Source organism: Pygocentrus nattereri, chromosome 4, assembly GCF_015220715.1.
Source record: "Pygocentrus nattereri isolate fPygNat1 chromosome 4, fPygNat1.pri, whole genome shotgun sequence".
Taxonomy (NCBI): domain Eukaryota; kingdom Metazoa; phylum Chordata; class Actinopteri; order Characiformes; family Serrasalmidae; genus Pygocentrus; species Pygocentrus nattereri.
Window position 1 is genome coordinate 8,330,459 of NC_051214.1, and position 25,682 is coordinate 8,356,140.

The 25,682-nt window shown below is 42.4% G+C and overlaps 1 protein-coding gene across 1 annotated transcript in view; it reads right to left on the reverse strand.

The window, feature by feature from the left end:
* The window catches only part of cdk19 (cyclin-dependent kinase 19), a 119,842-nt gene that overhangs the window by 31,385 nt on the left and 62,775 nt on the right, over positions 1 to 25,682 (reverse strand). Inside the window, exons 5-6 of the mRNA XM_017697751.2 lie at positions 6,025 to 6,082; positions 3,409 to 3,540 (exon numbers count right to left, since the gene is read on the reverse strand). Coding sequence (XP_017553240.1) covers positions 3,409 to 3,540; positions 6,025 to 6,082 — 190 coding nt within the window. The remainder of the gene's footprint in view (positions 1 to 3,408; positions 3,541 to 6,024; positions 6,083 to 25,682) is intronic.

Genomic DNA, 25,682 nt, shown 5'->3' on the forward strand with positions numbered 1-25,682 from the left:
GGACAGGGATGCAGTCTCACGTCCTGCTCTGAAATGCAGGGGTGTGGCTAAAATAAAGCTCCGCCTATGGACTAAATCTCTCAAACTTCAATTTAAAAGAAATAAAAAAGAACTGGAAAATATTGAAAGTAATATATAAAGCACTGTTTTCACAAGTGTAAATTTAGGGGTTAGGGTTTGGCACAGTCACCTCCCAATAGAAAGCATTAATGATAATTATTAGTTATAATGTTGTGTGTTTATAAATATATATATATATATATATATATATATATATATATATATATATATATATATATATATATCTTGAACGGTCCACATACAGCCACTTCAGCTGTACGGACATGTGGCATCCATCACGGCCTCTTATGCAACCCAAAGTGTGCAGGGTATATTTTCACAACTCAAAGCTATTCTAGCGCAAGAGGTATGTATATACAAATAAAGTCACACTGCAGGTATGTGAATAATGCCTGATAGGGTGAAGTGGGTCAGATGGGCCAATACTGTTGCGTAAAAAACACTGATTAAGGGTATAAAAACACACACACACACACACACACACACACACAGGCCCATACAGATATGAAAGATATGCAAACAGTACACAAACAGTGCAGCCTGCACAAACACTTATTATCACGATCTCTTACATGCAAAAGCACACACACACACACACACACACACACACACACTCAAAGAGCACTAATACACACCAAGTAAATATATAGGTCTGTAAAAGCAAACAGTCAGAGAGCAAAGTCCATCCCCAGTATGGTGAGAGAATTACTCACGGTCCAGTTAGTACATGGTATTTAACCCCTTAAATGCCCAGGAGCTGCCGGCAGAAGCAGGCTTTCATTGCTTACGTCTACATGCCACGGTTTGAGGCAGTATGTGAAATGCTCATAAAATCGGAAAGCAGGGATGGACTGAAAGCAGTTCAGAAAAGTCATGATTGATATTTGATATTTTACTTGATGAAGTGAGTTGCTTTTTAGAAAACAACAAAAAAAATACGATTCGGGCAACATGGTCCAAAAAAGTTGGAACAGGATGGGTGGGTGTTACATCACCTTTCATTCATCGGAGGACTGAAGACACCAACTGATCCAGTTCTGCAAACGGCACTTCTTGCCTTTCTTCACAAGAGTTCAAGAGTTACACAACTCTTCAGCTGTCACAGCCTTCGCTGTCATAGTTTGCATTTCATAACACGCCACAGTTATTATAATGGGAGTTAGGTCTCCAACGCAGGTCGAACATTCTGGCACCTGCACTCTGATTCCACAGCCATGCTGTTTTAACACATGCAGGATGTGGTTTGGCAGTGTCATGCTGAAATAAGCAGGGACAACCCTAAAAAAGACGCCGTCTACACACTTCAAAAAGACAGTTCTTCAAGAGTGCTTCAGCAAAGAAAATGGTTCTATACAGAACCATGAACACTCAAACAACCCTTGGCATAATTAAAGGCTTCTTTGCATTGTGAACGGGTTATTCAGATTCTTATAGGACCTTTCTGACATGCTTCTGTATAGCACCAAAAAGGGTTCTTCTATTAATATAACCTTGGCATTGTAACTATAATAGAACTCTTTTTGGTGCTATATAGAACCATTTTCTAAAAGGTTCTACATAGAACCATAATCAACACATTCTCCATCAATCTAAAGAACCTTCTTACGATGCAAAGAATGTGTTAAATATGGTTCTATATAAAACCTTCTTGAAACAGGTTCTACATAGCACCAAAAAGGTTTACTAGTACAAGCTCGACATTGTAACAACAGCAGAACTCTTTTTTGGTGCTATGCAGAAGATGCTATATAGAAGCATATTCAACACATTTTACATCAATCTAAAGAACACTCTCATGATGCAAAGAATGTGTAGGATATGGTTCTATATAGGACCTTTCTGAAATGGGTTCTATATAGCACCACCAAGGGTTCTTCTATTAGCACAAGCTTGACATCGTAACAATAGGAGAACTCTTTGTTTGGAGCTATATAGAACTGTTTTCATTAAGGTTCTCTATAAAACCATCAATCTGAAAAACCTTTTTTACAATGCAAAGAACCTTTTAATAATGCAAAGGGTTCTCTAAATGTTCATGGTCCTATCCAGAACTGCTTCACAAAAGAACCTCTGAGGCACCATTTAAGAATGTAGAAAGTATGTTGCTTAAAACAGGTTTATCTCTTTCAGTGTTAATGGTGTCATTGAACTTTACACTGGTAACAATCTGGATGGCTCTTTTCTTCTCAACAGGTTTCCAATGTGTATCAGTCCATTTCAGATTAGCTCAAGCCCAGAGAAGTCAGCAGTGTTTCTGGACATTGTTGACAAACATATGCTGTGAACAGTATATTATAGAGATATCCATTACAGAAGCAGGCAGGTTTTTGACACAGCTTCGTCTGAGGTGTTCAAAGTCACAGGCAATCAGTTGTGGTTTTTGGCCTTTTCCTTTAGGCACAGAGATTTTTCCAAGTTCTCTGAATCTTTTGATGATATTATGCACTATAAATGGTGCCTTTTAGTTGCTAGATGAGGAATGTTGCTCTTGAATTGTGGAATTATTTTCTGAAGCATTTTCATGGACACTTGGCGAGCCTAGACTAGGCCTTTCCTGGATGCTTCTTCTATACCCAATTATAACTGCACATTTCCTGAACATTTAACAACAATCTTAGTCTTAAAGTGCCCATTTCCCCAATTTTTTGGAATGTGCTGTGGGCACCACTTATAGATTGAGCACACACACACACACACACACACACACACACACACACACACACACACACACACACACACACACACATTCTAAGCCGCTTCTCCCTCAGGGTTGCGGGGTGGTACTGGAGCCTATCCTAGTGGTCATTGGGCGGAAGTCAGGATACACCCTGGACAGGTCGCCAGCCCATCACAGGGCAGACAGACAGACATACACAATCACTCACACACTCACACCTAGGGGCAATGTAACATGTCCAATTGGCTTGACTGCATGTCTTTGGACTGTGGGAGGAACCTGGAGGAAACCCATGCAGACACGTGGAGTAGACCAAGCACATAATTATAAAAATAACAAGATAATAATCTTGTAATAATCTTATGTACTAATTTCATTTACAGTTAAGGTCAAAATGGATTTACAAATCACTTCTTTGCTGTTTTTATTAGCCTCACTACATTTTTGGACCTAAGGTTTGTATAAGCCAGTTTGTATTCTTACTAAGCATCAGGAGGTAACAAGCCTGAGAATTGAAGGGGTTAAACACACACACAAAAGTCAATGAATGCTTTCTTGTGTAGCTGTTTAACTCACTGGCTGTTTAACTCACTGTGGCAAGACCTAAAACGTATTCATTACATTTGCTATATGGTGGTGGTTGAACTCACCGATTGCTTTGGTGTAGTGTCGCGCTCCCAATAGCAGTTCAGGGGCCCGATACCAGAAGGTGACCACCACTGGGTCCAGATCAGCCAAGGGCTTCAGCGGAGAATTAAACAGGCGTGCAAAACCCATATCCGCTTCAACACACATACAGAGAAATACATCAATATCAAAGAAAAGAAAAGATCAATATCAAATGACAAAAGGGACCAATACTCTTACATATCAGTTGTGATGTATAGTTCCTTTACATTTAGTTATCATTTATGCTATGCATTCAGTGGAAGTCCATGTCCATCGGTCACCTGGTTTCAGAGAATTTGACCAGGTATTGGGTGGCAAAGGCCCTGTATATAAGCACTGTATACAGTATATATACATATACAGTATATACACTGTATATCTATGCTCTATACTGTATACAGCTCCTGTATATAAGCACAAAGGCAGTCTGAAACAGTGGTTATTACAGACTGCGCTGTATATGGCACTATTTTAAACATCTGTCACCTCACTGCTCATGCATGGATGCTCCATAGGCATGTTGTTAGTACATACTGCAGACTACATTCAGAGTTTTGTATTATTAACCTGCACGGTCATTGTTTTCACTCTAAACCGCCTGTCCAGCACTCAATCCTCCCACTCCTACTAAGCACACAGACAGGTTGAGACTCTAAAAGAACCAGGCCAGAGGTTAATTCAGTCTCGCTTCAAACAGTTCAGGACATGAAATCCAATCCCAAAATACTCAACCACACACTTTAATGATGGCATTTGAATTTACAAACTGCCACATATCCGTTTGAACTGAAGCACATTTGTTGAATGCAGTTAAATTGCCAATTCATGCATATATATGTGTGGAAGAAGGAAAGATGAAATGATGTATGGATAGAAGGATGAACGAATTGACTGAAAAAAGAATGGATGGAAGGACAGACGGGCAAAAGCAAATGTGGACTCCTGATGGATGGATGTAAATGTAGATGGATGACTGGATGCAGGAATGGATAGATGGGTGGAAAAGTAGAGGAATGGTTATAGGATGTATGGTTGGGAAGGATGGACATGTGGATGGATGGAAACATGACCTCATACATACAAAAGGCTCAAGTATGAGGAGGGCTCACATGGCAGTACAAGATTCAGCTCAAATAACAGCTTGTTAACTCCTTCCTCTTTAAATCATTGATTAGATGATGAAAGATGTAAGGCTGGAGAAACAGATGGATGAATGATGGATAGATAGATGGATGGAAGTAAATGTAGATGGATGGATGGATGGATGGATGGATGGATGGATGGATGGATGGATGGATGGATGGATGGAAATGTGAATGGGAAGATGAAGATGTAGATGGAAGAATGACACTATATGATTAGAAAGACAGTATAATAAATGGATGAGGTAAATGGATGATGTACATAAATGCAGATGGATGGATGAGAAAGTGGAACGACTGATGGATAGATGGATCTACAGACAGATAGTTGGACAGACAGACAAACAGACAGACATACAGACAGAAAGATATATACACAGACAGATAAATAGACAGATTTGGAGAAATTCAGGAATATTCTGAAAATCTGAGTGCTATAAATTTTCAGTGAACACAGACTATAAAGTGTTTGACAGAAAAACAGTAAAGATTAGAACTGATATGTGTCCGTTTTGGTTCTAAAAAGTGGAATTCTGGGGGAAATCTAACTCACCAAGCATGTCAGAGGCTGGTCTGAAATAGTCAGCGCTAAAGCATTTCACATGAAGTTACACAACATTACAGAGTGCCAACAGTCAGCACTATCCCCCAGCCCAGGAGAGGTCAACTGGTACGACCTTTAATGTGCTGAGCCTGAACCCTGCTTGATCTCTCTGAGGCCAGGGTCACCAATGAGGTCAAACGAGCTAAACAGCAGACACACGTTTCTTAGAATTCCTGAAAGCTCTTATCCGCATCCTAATGATTTCTGTGGCTTCGCTTCCAATGAGAAGCCGATAGCTTAGCATGCTTTGAGTGATTTAATCATCTCGCAATCGTGAGAATCAATAGAACAAGCAGAACAGAGAAGGAGTGACGTTGTGTAGTATGGGTGCAAAAAAGCACAGACGCACCGTAATTCATCTGCATTCATTCACTTGCTATGTTGGAATCAACACTAATTGATTACAATAGTGGTCAGTAAAGTATGTCTGGCCAAAACAAAATCTCGGAATAAGCTTTAAGAAGTACTTTGAATAGCTGCTTTAGTCACTTTCTTACTTTTTAGTTTTTGGTCATATGATCATGAATGTGTGTACATATCAAGTGTTGTATAACGGCTTTGAATACAGCTCAGCCAATCAGATTTCAGAACCAGTAGTGTGTTTTATTACTGATATTTTGATGGGTTGTGTACTTAAATTTAGGCTTGCTAGTTGACAGTTAACCTTATGATGGTCAGTTGTTGGTCTAAATTAAAAAAGAATTGTGCCTACTTTGAATTGTCAATAACAAAACTGAACTGAATCATAGTCAAATCTGAGACTGCATAATGCACCGAATCATTCCCTAAGGAACTGAGTCAAACTGCTGTGAGGTCTGCGATCTACACCCCTGTTCAGTAGTGCTTCTTACCGATTTTGACCCTCCCTCGTTCTGGGCCCTCCCCCATCACCAGGATATTGGCAGGTTTCTGCAAGAGAGAAAGAAATGATGAACAGTGTTGAACACATGCCTTTATCAGCAGAGAAAACCATTCCAGAAGAATGTGTTCAGTGTGGCAGGGTACAATATCCTGCCACTACCATTGGATTTGCAGGACTTTATCTGGTCTGTGACAACGTTTGAGCAGGTGGCACATGTCAAATTGATGGCCACATGAAAGCCCAGACCCAGGGCTTCCCAGTAGAACATTACCCAGAGCATCACACTCCATCTACTGGTTTCTCTTCTTCCCAAAGTTCATCCTAGTGCCATCACTTCCCCAGCTAAATAGAGGACACGTACCTGGCCATCCACATTATGTAAAGGAAAACAAGACTCATTGGACCAGGCAAACTTCTTGCATTGCATCAAGGTCCATTGTAGACTTTCCACTCTGCATTCCTCCTGTAATTATCATTAAAACTTTCTGTGACCTTCGCCACAGTAGAACTTCTGGCCTTCACTGGCCTTGTGCATCCACCACCCAGTCACTTGTTCATGGTTTGTCCCTCCTTGGACCACTGTCTGTAGGTACTCACTAACGCTGACTGGGAGGAACCCACAAGCGTTGCTATTTCAGAGATCCAACCTGCCATAACGATTTGCCCGCCCACTTCTACTGCATCCAGCACATCCACCAGCACTCGTCACTTACCATCTACCATATCCCAATCCTTGACATGCACCACTGTTACAAGACAAACAGTACAAGCTTCATCTAGGAGTGGTTATAATGTTTTGGCTGTAGACAGTCAGCAGTAGGGCGGTTGTTATAGATATAATCTACCAATCATCCTGACGATCAAAAGAGTAACTGAAGATTTTTTTGTTTTGTTTTTTATCATTTTTTCCTCAATTGAGTTATGTCTGATTTTACTAGGTAGAATCAGAGCACTAAAAGAAGGGAGTGGGGTGGAGGAGGGGGGCACTAAAAGAGGGCTGTCCTACCCACCCAGAAAGCATGAGGCCAATTATGCTGTTTACCAAATCTGGACCAAATTGAACCAAATGAACCCATCAAACCACATAAACACCAGACCATAAAGCTGGAATGCTCCCAGCCTGTCTTCAGGGCAAAGAAGGCGGCCCTTTTTTAAACCCCCACAGCGCTCTGCAGGGTTTTTAAGGGTAACCCTGCACGACCTGTCTTGTTGTGTGACCCAGTTCTCGTGTAATGTGCTCCTAAAAAGAACAACAGCATGCTGTTTAAAAAACAGCCAGCGAGGAAGACAAAGCCACAGGTCCTGTGGAAAGACACTAAGGAGGGAACATCATCAACCATGTTCTAAAAAAACGGTGACGGTGGCGCCAATTCCTATAGAGGAATAACTTTTAAACCCTTATGTAGAAATTGACAAGGACAGGGCTTTGACAGGTAAAATACCTTCATCAAAGGTAAACAGGCTACCCTCCTCATTATATTAAAAAAAAACATTAAACTGTTAAATACAAAACAGTTCCAAAAGTAGACAAGCACCTGTGCTGTTACCTGTGATTACTTGATCGAGTTATACTACTGAATTTGTTCAAAATCCAAGCTAAAAAAGCTAAAAACACATTTTGGACTTTTAACTGACCTGGACTTGAGTGACCCTGTACCTTAATTATGTTTATTTTATTAAAAGCAAATGACGGAGCATTCCATTTTGTCACTACCAAAACAATCATAACACTAATGCTACTTCACAAAATTTTTCAATAGTGACCATTTTAGATCATCCATCCATCCATCCATTTTCTAAGCCGCTTCTCCGTCAGGGTCGCGGGGGGGTGCTGGAGCCTATCCCAGCAGTCTTCGGGCGGAAGGCAGGATACACCCTGGATGGGTCATTTTAGATCATTTTGAGCAGAATTCAAAAATGCTAGCCAAACACAGCTTTGAACAGTTGTACACACAAAAAAATCTGAATTTTAAATTTTTTAAAAAATTAAAACACAAAAAAGTTTTCTGCAAAAAAATATGTTTCGGTAGTGACAATTCTAAACCTTCCACACTGATTTCAGACTTCAGGACAGATTTACTTCAAAACACAGATCTAACTGCTCACCATGTGGGCATGATGGACAGGGATGTAGTTCACTTCCTGCTCTAAAACGCAGGGGTGTGGCTAAAATAAGGCCGGGTAGCTTCAGCAATGACATTAAACTGAGAATTTTTTAAATACCTTTTTTATTAAAAATAGCAAACTCTTGATAAATCTAACTCTTTCAACTTCTACTTAAAAGAAATAAAAAAGCATAATCCTTTTAAATGTCTAAATTTCTGAATACTTTTAATTGTGTGACCGCAGTTTGGACGAATTCAGTAGAACAGTCCAATTATATGAGTACTGTCTTTCTACTTTGAAAATGACAACATACATATTTAAGAAAGTTAAGAAATCTGAATGCCAGTTCCAGTTCTTTTCTTATTTGATTAATTACAGGCCCAAATGAATGAATATATATTTTTATGTTGTGAAAAAGGACGGTCAATACAATTGAGCCAAAAAAAATGTTGGTTCGACATTAATGATTTATACTTCTTTTTGCTTGCAAAACAGTAAACAGCAAAAAGAAAAAAAAAACAGAGCTATCCCAGATGAACATTCATGCATTTATCCCAGCAAGTAAAGTTAATTAATGTTGGGCATTATGTCTTTTATTTGACTATTTACTGAGAGATAAACAGAGAAAGACTGAGAGGGAACATCTGTGAGCACAGCAAGAATAATACAATACACTGTCCTAATTATTCTATTATTCTTTTCCAAAGCGTGTGAGTGTGTGTGTGTGTGTGTGTGTGTGTGTGTGTGTGTGTGTACATTTGAGACCATCGAGTTTCTGCGAGCGTGTCGACGGTGTCTCATTGCGCCTAGCAGGAAAAAATGAAAACAGAACGTGTTGCTATGGGAACAGCAGCCTTAATGAGTTCCATTATTCCAAAGCACAACTCAACAACAGCACCTGCAAAGACACCCCGATCCACCGCGTACGTGTGTATACTAATATAGAAATATAGAAAAGTCGTATAGAAAAGTTTGAGCTCCCTAGGTCAAACTACATTTTGTTGATTTTCTAAAAGAAAATGTGCAATTTTTTACACATTTTAGTTCAATGTCTAGTTTAACATTGGAAATAAATTTGACATACAATATAAAGTGTGTCATTACATTACAACTCAGCAAATAAAAGGAGACTGTGTTAAAATGTGAAGAGTGATCTTAACTTATTTTCACTTAGAAAAGCAACAAAATTCATTTGACCACAGGCACCCAAACCTTTGCACATGACTATAGATTGAGCTCATTAATATCATCGCAGGTATTACATTGATAGACTCTTTATTAAACCTCTATCTTTATAATATCAAAAAAACAAAAAACTTGTTCTATGCACAGACTTCAGTACAATAAGTACAAAAGTACATGGACACCTGACCATCACACCTATATGAGCTTATTTGACATCCCTTACCAAAAACATGGGCATTAATATGGGGTTGCCCCTCTTTGCAGCTACAAAAGCCACCACTCTTCTGAGAAGCTTTCCACAAGATTTTGCAATGGGTCTGTGGGAATTTTTGCCCATTCAGTTCAAAGAGGATTTGTGAGGTCAGACACTATTGTTGGGAGAAGGCCGTATTTGCAATCAACGTTCCAGTTCATCCTGAAGGTGTTCAGTGGGGTTGAGGTCAGGGCTCTGTGCAGACCACTGGAGTTTCTACACATCAAACTCACCAAACCCTGTCTTTATGAAGCTTGCTTTGTGCAGAATGGCAATGCTGGAACAAAATGGGCCTTCCCCGAACTGTTACCACAAAGTTGGGAGCATATTACTGTCTAAAATGTATCTGTAGCATTAGCATTAACATCACCCTTCACTGCAGTTAAGGGACCCAAACCCTAAAAAACAGCCCCAGCCCATTATCCCTCCTCCACCAAACTTTGGCACTATGCATTCAATTGGTATCTGCGAAACCCAGATTTGTCAGTCAGAATGCCAGGTAGCGAAAACATGAGAGTCTAGTGGTGGCACACTTTACACTACTCCAGACGTCACTTAGTATTGTACATGGTAATCTTATGCATTTATGCACTTACTGGGCCACGCAATCTATTTCATGAAGCTCCTGGCATGCCATTCTTGTGCTGATATTGCTTCCAGAGGCAGTTTGCCCCTCTGTATTACGCTCTTCATCCCCAATCTGTGAGTGTGCATTGCAGACTGCTTTGTGGCTGAGCTGTTGTTGGGCATAGATGCTTCCATTTCACAATAGTAGCACTTATAGTTGACTAGGACAGATCTAGCAGGGCAAAAATGTAATGTTCTGACTAGAGGCAAAAGTGTCATCCTATCACAGTCACTGAGCTCTTCAGTATGACTCATTATACTGCTACTGTTTGTTTATGGCCATTGCATGGCTACTGTATGCTTGATTTTACACACCTGTGCATGCATGTGGCTGAAACACCTGAATTCAATAAGTAGAAGGGGTGGCCTTATAGTGTATGTAAGCCTACAAGGTGAAACTAACCATGTTTGCTTTGAATCGATCAGTTTGTACCAAAGACCTGATACTATTATTGGTTCAGTAATTTTGCAGTTATAGCATATTATAATCTTTAATTTGATCACAAAACTGTAATTAATCCAGTAAGAAAGAACAGAATTTTTTAACCGAAATGGTATCTACCTGCCACAATGGGACACAGTGGCCCTTTCAAAGCCTCCCACCAATGCATGCTCAACCAGTGCAACTCAAGAGCTGCAGTTCTAGACTAATCTCATCTATGCTGGAGACATAAACGAGGGATTAATGTAGGCTACCACACCCCCCCCATGTCCACATTGACTCATCTTATGGATCTTGCTATGGTTGGCATGAAATAAATCATCAGAAGAACACATGTTAGCTAAATGGCGGTTACCACGGTAACTCAGTTATGGGCACCAGGCCTACTTACTACATCAAATAACATGAAGGGTCACAGAGTTCGCCTCATTTAGCTATAGCGGCATTGTCTCTGTGTGCCTTGTCAAAACCATTGGGCTTTATTATCTGGGGCTTCAAGGCCACAAACTAACAGCATCCGCTTCAGCGGTTAAAGTCTGCAGATGTGAAACCATTCATTTCCTTTCAACAGACTCTCTTTAGCATGATACAGACATTCAGCAGAGTTTATATAAACAACCCGGGGGAACAGGAGCCTGGTCTGCACTTACACAGACTCATGATTAAGTGATGGATCTGATTCCTGGAACTTGAGCATTCTCCTGAGCAGCTACTGTACATACATGCACAATCACTGGGTTTTTTCCTCAGAACTGTGTGTTCCTAATACTGCTAAGGCCTGTATCTAACCCAAATACCACTAATGCCTACACCTAACCCTAATCTTAATATTAATATTAATCCTAATATGTTTTATGAGGGTCTAAGTGTACATTCGAATAGATCCCTGGCTTAGACAACTGTAAATTACAGCACACACAATTGTTGTGTAAGCTTCCTGACTGGTTAACTGCTAAACTGTTATTTTGTGAAATCCATCTAATGACACAAATGAAAAGGTCAGTTTAGTCATATGGCTTGGGTCATCTGCGGGTTGGCTATGCTGAAATGGAACAGTTGGACAACAGAAACTTTTTGTCCCCGTCAGTAAATCGGTTTGGCACTTGCAGAGCTGTTGTAGCCTTTCTGTACTTGTGTAGACCAACAAAGTCTACAGGGCATTTATTGGCTGGACATAGTTTACTGCATGCATATTAGCATTTCTTTGCTTTACTGCATTCCATATACATCAAGATCCAAAGGTCAGTGAATTGTGTAGTAGTTAGTAGCCATCAGTGGTGAACTGTGACTTTTGGAGCCAAAAATTAATTTCTGGTCAATTGCTGAAACTTGCCAAAACTCGGCCAAAGCATGAGGAAAAAACACACCTCAATGACAATCCTTACTTCTACTAGCATCCCTATCGGAGTCTGAAGTTCAGAAGTTTCTGTACCCCCTTAAATGTGGCAGCAGTTCCATTCTGCTAAATGTGCTACTGTACTATTTAAGGAGGAATGAAAAATAAATTGGCACCAGAGCGTAACTGCTGCAATGTTTAAGGTGCGATAGAAAATTCAAAAAAGGCAGTTGTAGATTAAACAGACATCTGAAGCTTCTACAAGACTGGTAACTGGTTCAATTAGGAAACTGTGATGCAAAGAAAGGACTGTTTTATTATGTTAATTCTGATTTCGTTGACATTCAATACTTATTCAGCTTCTACTTACTTCCAACGTAAACACTGCACTCGGCCTCGAAAACATTTCCAAATCTACTTAACCCTGAGACCAAGAGCAAGTCCAGATGATGTTGAAACCGGAGTGAAACAGACGCCGCTACATTCTCCAAAAAAAAAGGAATGAAAAAGCTTTTAATCCAAAGAACACCATCCCAACTGTGAAGCATGGTGGTGGCAGCATTATGTTGTGCCAGTGGTTTGCTAGAAAAGGGAGTGAGATAGTAAGTGCATAAAAAAGTAGACAGAAAGTAAATAAATGGATGGCAACATGAAGAAGGAGGATTATCCAGAAACACTGATGCACTTAAGCATTCCTCAAAGTTGTTACAAAATGCTATAAAGACAAAAAAGTGAAAGCAAGACCTGTGTGTGCCGGCCTCTCTGGCTCTCTCCCTCTCCCTCTGAGCCCCTCCACCGCTTGCCGTTTTTCCCACACATGGAGGAAGAAAGCAGGCCTTGTTCAAAGCAGACAGGAAATCTGGTGACTTTGGATGTGGGGTGAAAAGAGAAATGTGCTGTAAAACAGTGGTTCCCAACCCTGGTCCTGGAGCAACACTGTCCCTCAGGGCTTCTGGCGTATTCCCTACTCCAACAAGCCCTTTGTGCCAGTTTCAGGTGCAAATCAAATGCATTCTGGTCATGTGTTATGTACACCAATCAGCCATAAGAATGCAACCACCTCCTTTTTTATCAGCTCCACTTACTGTATAGCTGCACTCTGTAGTTCTACAGTTACAGACTGTAGTCCATCTGTTTCTCTGATACTCTGTTACCCTGTTCTTCAGTGGTCAGGACCCCCATGGACCCTCACAGAGCAGGTACTGTTTGGGTGGACCACAGGACGCTGCCCACAGGACGCTGCCCACAGGACGCTGCCCACAGGACGCTGCTGGCCGGATATTTTTGGTTGGTGGACTCCAGCAGTGAAAACTGTCTCATCCATTCATACCAGTGTAACACACACTAATACCTCGTCAGTGTCACTGCAGTGTTGAGAATGATCCACCACCCAAATAGTACCTCTTTGGTGGTCCTGTGGGGTCCTGACCACTGAAGAACAGGGTTACAAAATATCAGAGAAACGGTTTGACTACAGTCTGTAAAAAGGTGCACAAACCTAAACGTGTAACTTATATGGATCATATGCAGGTTTGGCACTGCTCAGACATTTGAGGAAGAGCTGTGTAAGATGAGAGGATGGTTTAAAAAATGAACTTAATTTATTAACACTGCTTTTTCTTTCTCACTGAACTTCCTTCTTTTCTTTTTTGTCTCGAGTTTGTTGATGACTCCATTATGTCTCTGCACCTTTTCAGCCCTGTGCCTAATGAGCTGTGGTTAGTAGGTACAGCTTTGCACATTTAGCTCCGTGCTGGCACACATATATACATCCGGCCCTAAACATTCAGAGCACAAGTCCTCCAGAAACAGGGTTGGGAAGCATTGCTGAAGAAGACGACAAGGGCTGTTCCTTTTTTTTTTAAACTCTGAGCTCATTCGTGACACCGAGTTCAAGCTGATTCTGTTCCTGCCAGTCTCCTCTACCTCTCACTTCACCTCCTCCCAAAGGTCGTAGTAAAATGCCTCTGTAAGTGGACCTCCCTGCCTCTGTCTTAACATGTGTAGGAGATAATTTGGTGCAAGCAGGGGGTCCATCAGGGGTGAAATCGCGAGCAGTGCGAGGGTTATAATGCTGCACAACAAGGGGAGGCTGTGTCAGATGGTTGCAGCGTTTGAAGTGGGATGATACTCCCTGGTATGCAGACCTGGTAAATGCATGTTTGCTTTTTGGAGCCTTTTTCTTGCTAATTTCTTGCGATGATTTCTTGTCTTTTATAAGCTTGTGGTCCTCTGCTTTACCTCTGCCAAAGCAGATACGATCTTTTCAGCTCTGTTACCTCCTTTCCATTTTTCCCCTGTCCTGATTTTCGTCTGGTTTTTGTGACAAACAAAAAACAAAAACAAAAACACAAACAAGGGTAGCAAACCAACCTCAGCAAGCTTACACTTGTCAAAATAAAGGTACCAAAAAGGATTATTTGCAGTGATATCATAGAAGAGGGGTGGGGAACTAAGGGCTGAAGTCCAGCAGAGTTTGCTAATTTACCTGCTCTATCCTACCCACTAAAACCTGGCAGTTAACTAATGAGCTGTATCAGACGTGCCCGAAGAGCAAAACTACACTAGATTCCAAAAAGCTGAGAAACCAGCCACATAACTTAATGCTCGATACCAGTTAAAGACTTCTCCCAGAACAGAAGCCAGGAATGAAATGAGAACCTTTATATTTAAGAGTGTAGCAGCAGTGTTACTACAGAACCTGTTGGAGCAGCCATAAAGCAGCTGTAGCAGCATCTAACAACATTAGAGATGACATGGGTCTTGACGAACAGTCCTTTTGGACAAAGGAGAGAACGCTGTATCACCATTATAGCACTGGCACTTATTGTGTTCCACTTTAATCACTGAACGGATGAGATGAAAGTGCCCTCCTGCTTATTCAAAGACGGAAGTCCCCGCAGAAGGCCTCGCCGGACCGACAAAAACAAGGTCATCAATCTGAGCGATCTAGAGCCCCATGCTCTTCATTTATAATTCAGCTGCATATCAAATCTTCTTATTCATAGTAACGCAGCCAGACAACACTTGCATAAACTTACATTGGAACATTTATCATTTATGGCGCTTCATATGGTTATAATTAATTTGTGCGCAGTGCCCTGCTAATGGCTGCTCTCACCTTCACCCTCTGAAAACGACACCTCTTGCCCTCCAATAACAAGGTCAGTGCCCGGACTATTACATCGTGCACTGTGCGTGAGCTCCAGCGCAACTATGGCTGGACAGTAATGAGCCACTGTAGCAAGCTGCTGAAAATGACCCTTGCCCCGACAAATGATTATGTTTTCTCTCGTTCTTTCTTTCTTTCCTTCTTTCCTTCTGTCGTCTCTACCTGCCCGCTTCAGGAAACTGTAATCATTCCTCATGAACCCCCCTGGCTCCCCCTCCCCCCACCCGGTGGCAGCTGTTGCTCAGTGAACCATCTGGAAAGGCACGAGAGAGCCCTCATCACCCTATGCCCCTGAGCACAGCTGGCAAAAGAGAGAGAGAGAGAGAGAGAGAGAAAGAGAAAGGAAGATTGGAGAGGATGCAAAAGAAAGAGAAGGAGAGAGAACCCTTAGTTGCACACACACCCAGAGAGAATGAAAGTGAGAAAGAGTAGAACGAAAGCATCGCCCATGTCCTTTACGGCTCATAAATTGTCTTTCAGAGCTTCAACAGAGGGGCTATTGATCTGAGAAAGACAAACACACCCCCTGAGCCAAAGCCAAAGCTTTCCTCCTCCGTCAATGATGTGCTGGATCTGCTTTTCGCATCATTCCATTCTCCTTCATCCAGCCGGCAAGGATACCCGCCTTTCCCCACTTCTTTCTCTTAGCATCCCTGCAAGGCCCTTCAGACTTCAGGTAAGGCGGAGACAGGGGAAGATTCAAGGCGGGAAGAACTGCCAGGGCCTTCCTCTCCGTACTTCTAATGAGGCTCAGTGTAGTCTATGTGAGTCAGATGACAGCCTGGCTACCGGAGAATCGCTCTGCCAGTCAGAGAGCTGGAGTGAATCCTCCGGCATGGCAGGCGGGTTAAGTGCTACACAGTCCACTGTATCTCTCCCATCAAGTGTCGCAAATCTTCTGACATTGACTGAGATTAAATCAAAGCCTCTTTTCGCCAGGCTTGTTTATGAATCACGACAACCTGCAAGATAGCCAGCCTCTCTGCTGCCTCCCAGCAGTGATTTCCCACTAGATGAGGTCCCCTGCTTTTTTCATCCCCGAGTTTCTATTCTGTGGAGCATTGTCTATTTCTGTCCCACACTCAGCACCTGCTCATTGAAGTGGCTCCAACAGGGAAACTTGATTAGATCATAGTTACCCCAGTAAACAGTCTACACAGTCGTGCTATGCTATTTGGGAGTTTGCGTGCATCCGCACTTAGCCACTCTAAATTGGCCCTCTGGTGGGGTGGCGCCACCTGAAAGTCCACCAGGGGTTCAGCCAACAGACAGTCCAGGTGTGGCCATCTCCTCCAGTACCCTCCCCTGCTTTCACATTACCCCTCCTCTCCTCCTCAGCTCTTAATTACAAAATACAGCTCCTTATTTAGGTAATCATTCCGGCTACATTTGTTTTTCTTCAGCCACTCTTGATTTAATGAGCTGCTAATTAAGAGGTACCTGAAGGATCTCAGCCCTAGAGAACAGAAGGACTCCAGCTCCCAGTGCCACTGCGTCACTCAACGGCCCACCTGTCCTAGCCCTCTGTACAGAGACCTCGGAGGCAGGCCACCGTCTGAGGGGCCGTGCCGTCTTGATTTAATCAGCGGATTCGCTCTCAGTCTCGCTCCCTGGCGTCTCTTTGTTCCTCTTTGCTTCCTTTCTGAAGCGTTTCTGGTGGGAGAATGGGAAATAACAACTGCTGCGATATCACCCCCTCCGATACACACCCTCACCACCCCCAACACTTCTTTCTAAAGAGATTATAAATGTTTCTGAAATGACTTCAAGGAAGAGCAGACGCGTGCTTTTTTCTTTTTTATTCCCATTTTATCCCGGTGAATGAGAGCAGTGAGAGCTTTCGGCGTATGGGGAACAGACGTACAGGCTCCTCGCGTGGCTCCCAGCAGCAGAGAACGGGAGGATAATTAGTTTTTCTGTTTCTCCCGCTAGTGCATCCCCCAGCCTCGGCAGCACCGCGACAATGGGTGCCGTACGCAAAGTAACTGTTTACTGACCTGGAGAGAGACAGTGACCAGAGTTCAGCGGACACACCGGCTTCTCTGCGAGCTAACCACAGAGCTAATCGCACTCTGCTGCTTAATTAGCCTGCTGAAGTTCATTAGCAGGCCCGACAGGGAAGACAGAGGACGGCGTCTGCACATGCCCAGAGCGAGACGCTGATTAACTGGCTGGATTTACAGTAGAGGCCGCGATAAACATGCGTGACGGCTTTAACGGACCACGTTCTCTGTTGTTCCTGTCCAAGATGAGCAGAACATTAGGATTAGCATTCTTTGGCTAATGATCATTCAACACAGTGACCCCCCGACCCCCAACCCCCGCCCCAACCCCCCCCCCCCCCCCCCCCCCCCCCCCCCCCCCCCCCCCCCCCCCCCCCCCCCCCCCCCCAGGGAGTAACAGCGCTCCTATTTTTCCTTTGATTAGCAATCCAAATAAATGTGCATCCTCACTGGCACTAACGAACACAGACATTCATACATCACTGCAACCATTTTAGTCTTCGTTATGTGCTCTGCGATACTAATAGGCGAAGGATTTGTGTCATCTAGCTCTCGCCTGTCCACCTCTCTCTACATCTCCGGGTCTGAGAGTCCTCCAGCAACCGCTGGGATGATGGAAAGCGCCTTTGGCTCCGTGTGGAGTGGTGATTATGATATTGAATTTGGAAAACGCTCAGCTGAAAAGAATCCAGCTCTGAAAAAAACAAAGGATGTGCTCTAAACAGTAAGCTGCAGTCTTCTGTAGGTGAGTCACCCACTAAGCACACGGCTTTCAAACAGACCAGAGGGCTTTTTCAGGAGGATTTATGCAACAATAAGGAAATGAGTATAGAACAACGTACATTTAAGCTTTTCCGTACGTCTCATTTCCACTTGACCAGCTAATTAAATGCACTTGAGAGACTACGGCGTCTTCAAGAGACAGCAACCTTTTATCCTAATGAGAGCATTGACTGGATCTTGTGCGCCCACCTCCCTCCTCCCCAAGGCTGGCAAAGCTGGCAAGGCTGGCAAGGCTGACAGCACTTCATAAACTCCGCAGTCTCCGTTTGATTTAGACTTGCTACACCCAAAACAGACAGTCACCCACTTCAGAGGACTGATAAGGTGTCAACTAGAAATACGGCCGAGACACGGCGAAGACACGCAGCTTGCACAAATCAACAGCGGTCAGCTTTATGTAGAAATGCGCCAAGCAAATGTTTCTTTTTTGAAAAAAATAAATACAATCTGTTAAAAACAGTGTCAGGGTGGCAGTGATTAACTTGTGCTGACTGGATGCTTCTACATTTAAAGAAATGGTTCAGTGACACACTTTTCCATTCACCCAGACGTGGTGGATTTATGGGAAAACAATAAGTCATTAAAACTCAGGAAGTCATTCTTACCTGTGGCCATCAAACTCTTCCCTCAGTGTCTGACGCTGTGGTTCATCTGCGCAAAACTCAATACCAAACTGTACTGTTCACATGGGTAATAATAATAATAATAATAAGGTAATAATAATTTTTTCTCTGAGGTGAAATCATTTGAACTGCTTTATACAGCATGTTTCATATTTATTATCACAGCCACTGCCACTTGTGTACATATTGCAAATTTCTCTCTTTTGTTTTTAAATTATTAAAGTGTTTATTCTTTTACACAAACGGTTGCAAACTGTAATAACTGCAATTTCCCTCTGGGATCAATAAAGGATTCTGTCTCTGATTAAATCAAGTAAATGTATTCTCTTTTACTTTGAGATGGCTGTAAAAAAGACTGCAGGACATTTGAACCCGTCTCCCAATGTTTGTTACTTGTTTTCCGTCAGTTTATCTAGTGGAAGTAGATATATTTGCTCGCATTATTTCTCAAAGTTCTTGTTATTTCTGCAACAATAGCTGCCCTGAAACAAGTTCCAACAATGCAACAAGACACTTTCTGTAGATGAAACCGCTCAAAGAAAATAAAACTATCTAAATAGGTCGAAAAAATCGTACGATATTCGTATGATGGTCTCAGAATGAAGAATATTAAACATATTCACGACATTAAAGACATTTTTACCTGCATGTCTGTCACTTTTGCAGTTTGAAAGTTGATTTCCAGTAGAGGAAGAGGACGTAGGGGAGAAAAATGTCTGGTATCTTGAAACAATTAATGAATTAATTATTGTCTCAAAATTCTGTCTTGCTACTTTGGAATAGTGACAACTTTCAAGTAGGTCATATTTTCAAGAAACTATTTTAAAATTCAAAATTACAAGAAAATGCGTCAACTATTTCAACATACTTACGATATTAAATTGACAAATATGTTGACATTTTGACTGCTGTCACACACAGAAGCACAAGCAGGCAATTTTATGTCCTCTACCTGCTGGAGGTCTTTTCCATAAATATGTCCTGAAAAACTTCAATCAGGCTTTTATATGATTTGAAAACATTTAGATAGCTATGTCTAAAAAATAATAATTATATAATATAATAATAATAATAATAATTTATAAATATAATAATAGGAATGTAGTCTAGCGTTCATGTGGCGTGCAAACAAAGGAGAGCTGGACTGTGTGGGCAAGTCAGCATTTGGCACAACACCTCTTGCCTGAAAATCTGTCCTCATTTTCACAGCGACGTTTTATTCATTTTTGAAGTCGGACTGTCTTAAACAACACTGACCAGACTGTGTGGCTCTGAAGAACATTCCTGCTCTTCGAGGGGAGGTTTTGGGAAGGTATTTACAGAAAACATGTGGGTGACTATTGACCTCTCGTGTTTGTTAGCCTCAAAGGTCCAGCAGCAAACTAAATAAGCAAAATTTGGACAGCAAACATGTCTTGGCTGACCGAGTACGCCTGGGGTAATTGAAAAAGAGTGTATATTTATGATGAGGCACATGATTATTTTATTACACAAAAACAAAAGAAAAACAATCAAACAGAAAGAAAACAAAAGATAAACCGGACAGTTACTTGAGGCGTCGCCGCGAGGCTAATCCTCATCACGCAAGCTATTCCCCAGCTGTTACAAGCAGCTAACAGCATCACACTGGGATTACACCACTCCTCCCCACAGGTGATGAGAAGACCTGGCTGAAAGAACACAGAGCGCTCTTATCGCCGAAGCCCCGCCCCCGACTAAACTAATAACCCGCTCGGAGGGACGATGTCCCAAGGGTCTAATTTACATACACACACATTACATATATACACACCCCATCTACACAGCTGTTAACTAGTCATGACTAATATATACATTATACCGGTAAGTATTCAGTATATTAATTAATTACTTCACAGGTTTTCCCCCTTTAGAACACTGAGGCCCCCTCTCCCTCCCTCAAGGTGGATCCGTCCAACAGGGACAAGAAGCCTCGGTCCCCTTTACCTCCCATTTGCCCTCATCCCCTTCTACACAGGACATCGAGGTAGGTAACATACAACATTACACAAGTTTTCCAGTTGTTACTATTAATCTCAGTGATGGGCATAGACTGCACCATCACAAGGTGGCAGAGGCAATTGGACAAAAACACAGGGGCGACTGGTTTCTTAGGGGTGACTGGTTTCTTAGGGGCGACTGGTTTCTTAGGGGCGATGCACCACCAAGGAGGGAAAGAAGGAAATTGACATTCTACCACAGTGTTACACTGGCTGTGACTGTTCCAGACAGCTTGTCCCATGGGGGTCACATTACTGCCCCTGTCTGGTTAAAAGTCGCCCAGACTGCTCTAATAGATTCTCATAGTAATGCATTTTTTTCTAACTGAAGGCCCTGCAATGCAATTTGCATGGATTGTATGGACTAACGTAATTTCATCATACGTTCCGTGGGCTGTGTTCAGCTCTGACAAAACATTGATTGAAATGGAAACGGTGGTGCATTGAACACTTATTTCACACAAACACCGCAAGTATGGCAGCTGAGAAGGCCTTGGAGCCCTTTTTGAAGAATTTTTCGATGTCTGATCAAATTCAAGGGTTCAAAACCATGTTTAGTACTTCAAAGTGCATCTTCTAAAGTCTTCAGTTGTTGCATACACCAGTCTGCAGCGGCCTGCTTTAGAAGAGGAATGCACTTTATTCTCACTACAGAGTTTCAAACTACCTCTGGAGCTTCAACGATTTGGGTTTCATAGGTAAACCGGCTGCACATAAACCTAAAATCACAATGTGCAATGCCAAGCGTCGGCTGGACTGGTGTAAAAACATGTTACCACTGGACTCCTAACGGAAACGGAAGGAAATTGTTTGCGGCAGTGTTTTAAGAAGACTGAATATGCCCCTGGTGTAGAGGCACTGTGGCACCTAGCGATCTAGTCGCCATCTAGTGGTTACGATGTGATGTACCACTGTAACTGTAGTAACACTATTAGACTATCCTACATTAATTTATTTGTAAATCATCACACAACTAGCTACAAAATAAACCACCTAAAATAAAACGTTATCTGATAAAGAGTCGAAGTGTCATGAAAAAATTCATCTTAAATTGATTTTGATTTAATAGTAAAGCTGGTCTGTCTCTGTTCGCTGGTACCTGTGAGGGCACACTGATAGATGACCATACGTGCTGATGACCACAGTTGATTGTTCAGTCACTGTGAACAAAGAATCAAGATGACGTTTACAGTGAACTCTTGGGACCGTAGCTGTCCACAAACACTGTAAACCTGTAGCTCAAGAGAAGATCTTTGTTTTAGCATCGTTGCCCCACCCGAGGGATTTGGCAGGAGCCGCTGCTTGCAACTCCCAAGGAGCTCTTTGTTGTGCATGAACCATTTACGTTTCTCCGTCAATTCACCTTTTTCCTATCACCCTATCCATCCATCCACCATCCACCCACCATCCATCCTTTCCCTTTCCTCTCTGAAGATGGAATGTGAGTAGAATGTGGCCCCGGGTTCTGGAGACCCCCCTCGGCGGCACACATCAGGCCTAATTAAACTCAGTGATCTGTGAACCGAACCGTACCGTGCGCCCACCCCGTCTCCTCTCCGTGCTCTCACGGAAATCGCACTTGGCACACAATGCAAAGTTTGCCCTGAGTCAGAGCCCAGGCTTTCCTTTATCTCTCCGCACATCCTCTAGAACAAATTACTTTGAATGCGGAGCGCCATAACAAATATTGCACTAGACCCTCCTTTGCATAGGCTCCTGAATTTGATCGAGTATAGGCAGGGATCAAGGATATATGCGGCCGGGTGATTGTGCTGCTCCAACAGGGAAAAAACGATGTGTTTATATTCACACCGTCATTTACAAGTTTGAATGTTTCGGTTCTGCATGAAGAAAGCCCACACAGCGAGCACCACGTCCCAGAAGACACTGGGCTTGTCGTTTCAGCATTGACTGCTTTCTTACCATGTCTGACCATCTTCCACTAGACACCATTGTTTCCTCCCTTATTTGCCTTACAATCCTGAAATGCCTTTGAAACTGACTAATTTGTTGAATCTTCTTAATTCTCAAAGGACTTGTTTGGGTAGCGTTTGCTCAGCAGAGCCTGTTATAAACCAATGCATTCACAGTCAATTAGCCAAAACACCGGCGCACATTGCTGAATGGAAAACAATAGTTTCACAGATAATTTGCCACCGTGTAACGCCATTGCAAAGAAAGAGGAGACGCTGTCTTTAAAGTAGCCTTATTATTGTGTTATCACTGGAAAGAACTTCCACTGGGAGTGAGCCATCTGAATTCTCCTTGCATAACGGCATGTAGGCGGCTCTGCTTTTGGTCAAATGCACACATTTGGCCTTGAGAGGAGAGACGCTTCGCTGACGGGATCTGCCAACGATGAGCCCTTATTAACGCCTCCGCCACTCGCCACCCAATCCGCCGCCTGGTAGCATTTTTTTTTTCACAAACAGTCTTTTTTGTACTTGGACAGGCTGTTATGGACCTGTAGCTTGTAATGGCACTGGTTAGAGGCATCCCACCTCCTGCGCTACACTATGTGGTCAAAAGTATGTGGACACTGCTCAAATGATTGAGTTCAGACGTTTGCTCATACGCACGGTTAACAGGTATAAAAAACAGGCCCATGCAATCTCTATAGACAAACACTAGCAGGAGCCGCCGAGTGCTGAATTTGGGTTAGCATGTCAAAAAAACATTCACCTCCAGGCTCTTGCATCCTCACTACAGAGTTTCAAGCTCCTTTAGAGCTTCACAATTTGGGCTTCATAGGTAAACGGCATGCACATAAACCTAAAATAATGTGCAATGCCAAGTGTCGGCTGGAGTGGTGTAAAGCATATTACCACTGGACTCTGGTGCAGTGAAAATGTTTCTCTGGAGTGATGAATCACGCTTCGCTATCTGACCATCTGCTGGATGAATCTGGAACACTACCTACCAGAATAGTATAGTGCCAACAGTAAAGTTTGGTAGAGGAGGGATAATGGGCTGGGGCTGTTTAAAGCTACAGCACACAAAGACATTATACACAATTATATATTCCATCTTTGTTGTTACAGTTTGGGGAAGACCCTTACCCACCCCAGCATGACTATGTCCAACACATCAAACTGCTGGCCAGGCCTTCTCGTCCACATCAGTGCCTGACCTCACATATGCTTTTTGACTGAATGGGTACAAAAACCCCACAGACACATTCCAAAATCTTAGTGAAAGCCTTCGCAGCATATTGGTGGCCGTTACAGCCACAAAAGGGGGGTATTAATGCCCTATGGCTTTGGAATGGGATGTCCAACCATCTCATATAGGTGTCATGGGTCGGTCCGCTATCTTTTTATTATGGTCCTTGCACATCTACAGAGGCTCCATGTAGATTATCAGCATAATTGTAGCTCAATGACAAGTTAAATGAATAAATAAGACTAATATCTTCTTTTTCAACATGATGGGCAGACAGCTGTGAACAAACCCCTTCACTTGTCTGAATCTATAACAGAGTCTGCATTGACGTGGTCCTCTCCGAAGGTCAGACTAATAGCCCAACAGAGGGCATTCATGAGCATGCTTTTGAGAACCGGACTGAGCAGTAGCATACTCCTGCGCCAGAAACTGGCTAGTATGCACTCCTATCCAGTCTTACTGCAGAGCTGAGATGTGTCTGAATATGGGTTTTGCTCACTGATCGTGGGCATTGCCAGCCAGTAAGAGAGACCAGAGAATTCTGCTTAATATAGACCTGGGGCGGTCAGTGGGAGAGTGAGTCCTCATATGAAGAGTGGCAGAATGAACTGAACAACTACTTTTAAGTAAAAGTGTTGCTTCAAGGTGAAGCACTTACACAGAAGGAAAACTAGCCATTCAAGAAAGAACTAGTGTGAAACAAACATGACAAACTTCTGAAGTCATGCCGCATTTTGGAGTCACCATCATGTCCATGTGAACTTTGGGTGCAACCTGTTTTTTTCTACGGGAAATATTTACTGAATTTTTTTGAAAATGACTACTATTATAATTCATCGCTATGGTAAACTATTCTTAAACAGAGATGTTCACAAGTCGCTTCATGCAAGTCTGAACAAAAATATTTCCATGGCAGTAACTTCACAGAACAAACATCGTGACCTTGCAAACATTTCTGTAGCATTTAAATTGGTCCCTTTATCACGGTATTGAGTGGGTTTCCATGAAATCAATAATCCGATCATGTTCAGATTTCTGGAGCTATCCGATTATTCAAATCGTCATATACACCCTGATGTATGTAAGGTCTAGACATCCGATGAAAAATCAGATAAAGAGGCTGGATTTGAGCTGAGTAGTCAGATTTCTCAGTGCTGTGAGCTCTAACTCTGATTTCTTTCGGATTTCTCAGTCTGAGCATGTGTGAAAACAGACCGCAGTACCAGACATAAGTGAGCAGCTTTGCTGCGAGACGAGGAAACACTTGGAGAAACCAACTACCTGCTTGACAAAATGAAGGATTTAAATATTCTTCGGCTTTTAGATGATGTATGTAAATATTTCATCGTAAAAAAGTTAAAGAGTTTTGTGTTACACTTTTGTCACGTCTTCTTCTGTGGCTGCAAAGCAGAAATCTGATTACTGCCTGACTCGTGTCGAACCAGCAATTCCCCATTAGCTGATTACCCAAGTGCATGTAACCATGTTGATCGGTTTACTGACAAAATCGGGTTTATTGCATGTACACACACACAGTGCAAATGGTAACTAGGGCTTTCAAATTATGCAAAAAAGACAAAAATTGAGGTACAGAATGTTTGACAGACACTGATGAACTTCACGGTTTTATTCTCCTTCAATTTTGCTTTTCAATATTTCCAAAAATGGACTCGAGATGTGAACCGCACTCAAGCCACACACCGCCTGACTCGTGATTTTCTGCACGTATCAGATTATTTACTATGGCTTTTATATTAAAACATTCTTAAGCAGAGATGTTCACAAGTTGCTTCATGCGAGTCTGAGCCAGGCTTCGAGTCTCTGGGGTGTGAGTGCAAGTCTAGGATCTTTTGGAGATATTTTTGGCTATTATGGTGGATGGATGGATGGATGGATGGATGGATGGATGGATGGATGGATGGATGGAGATGTAGAAC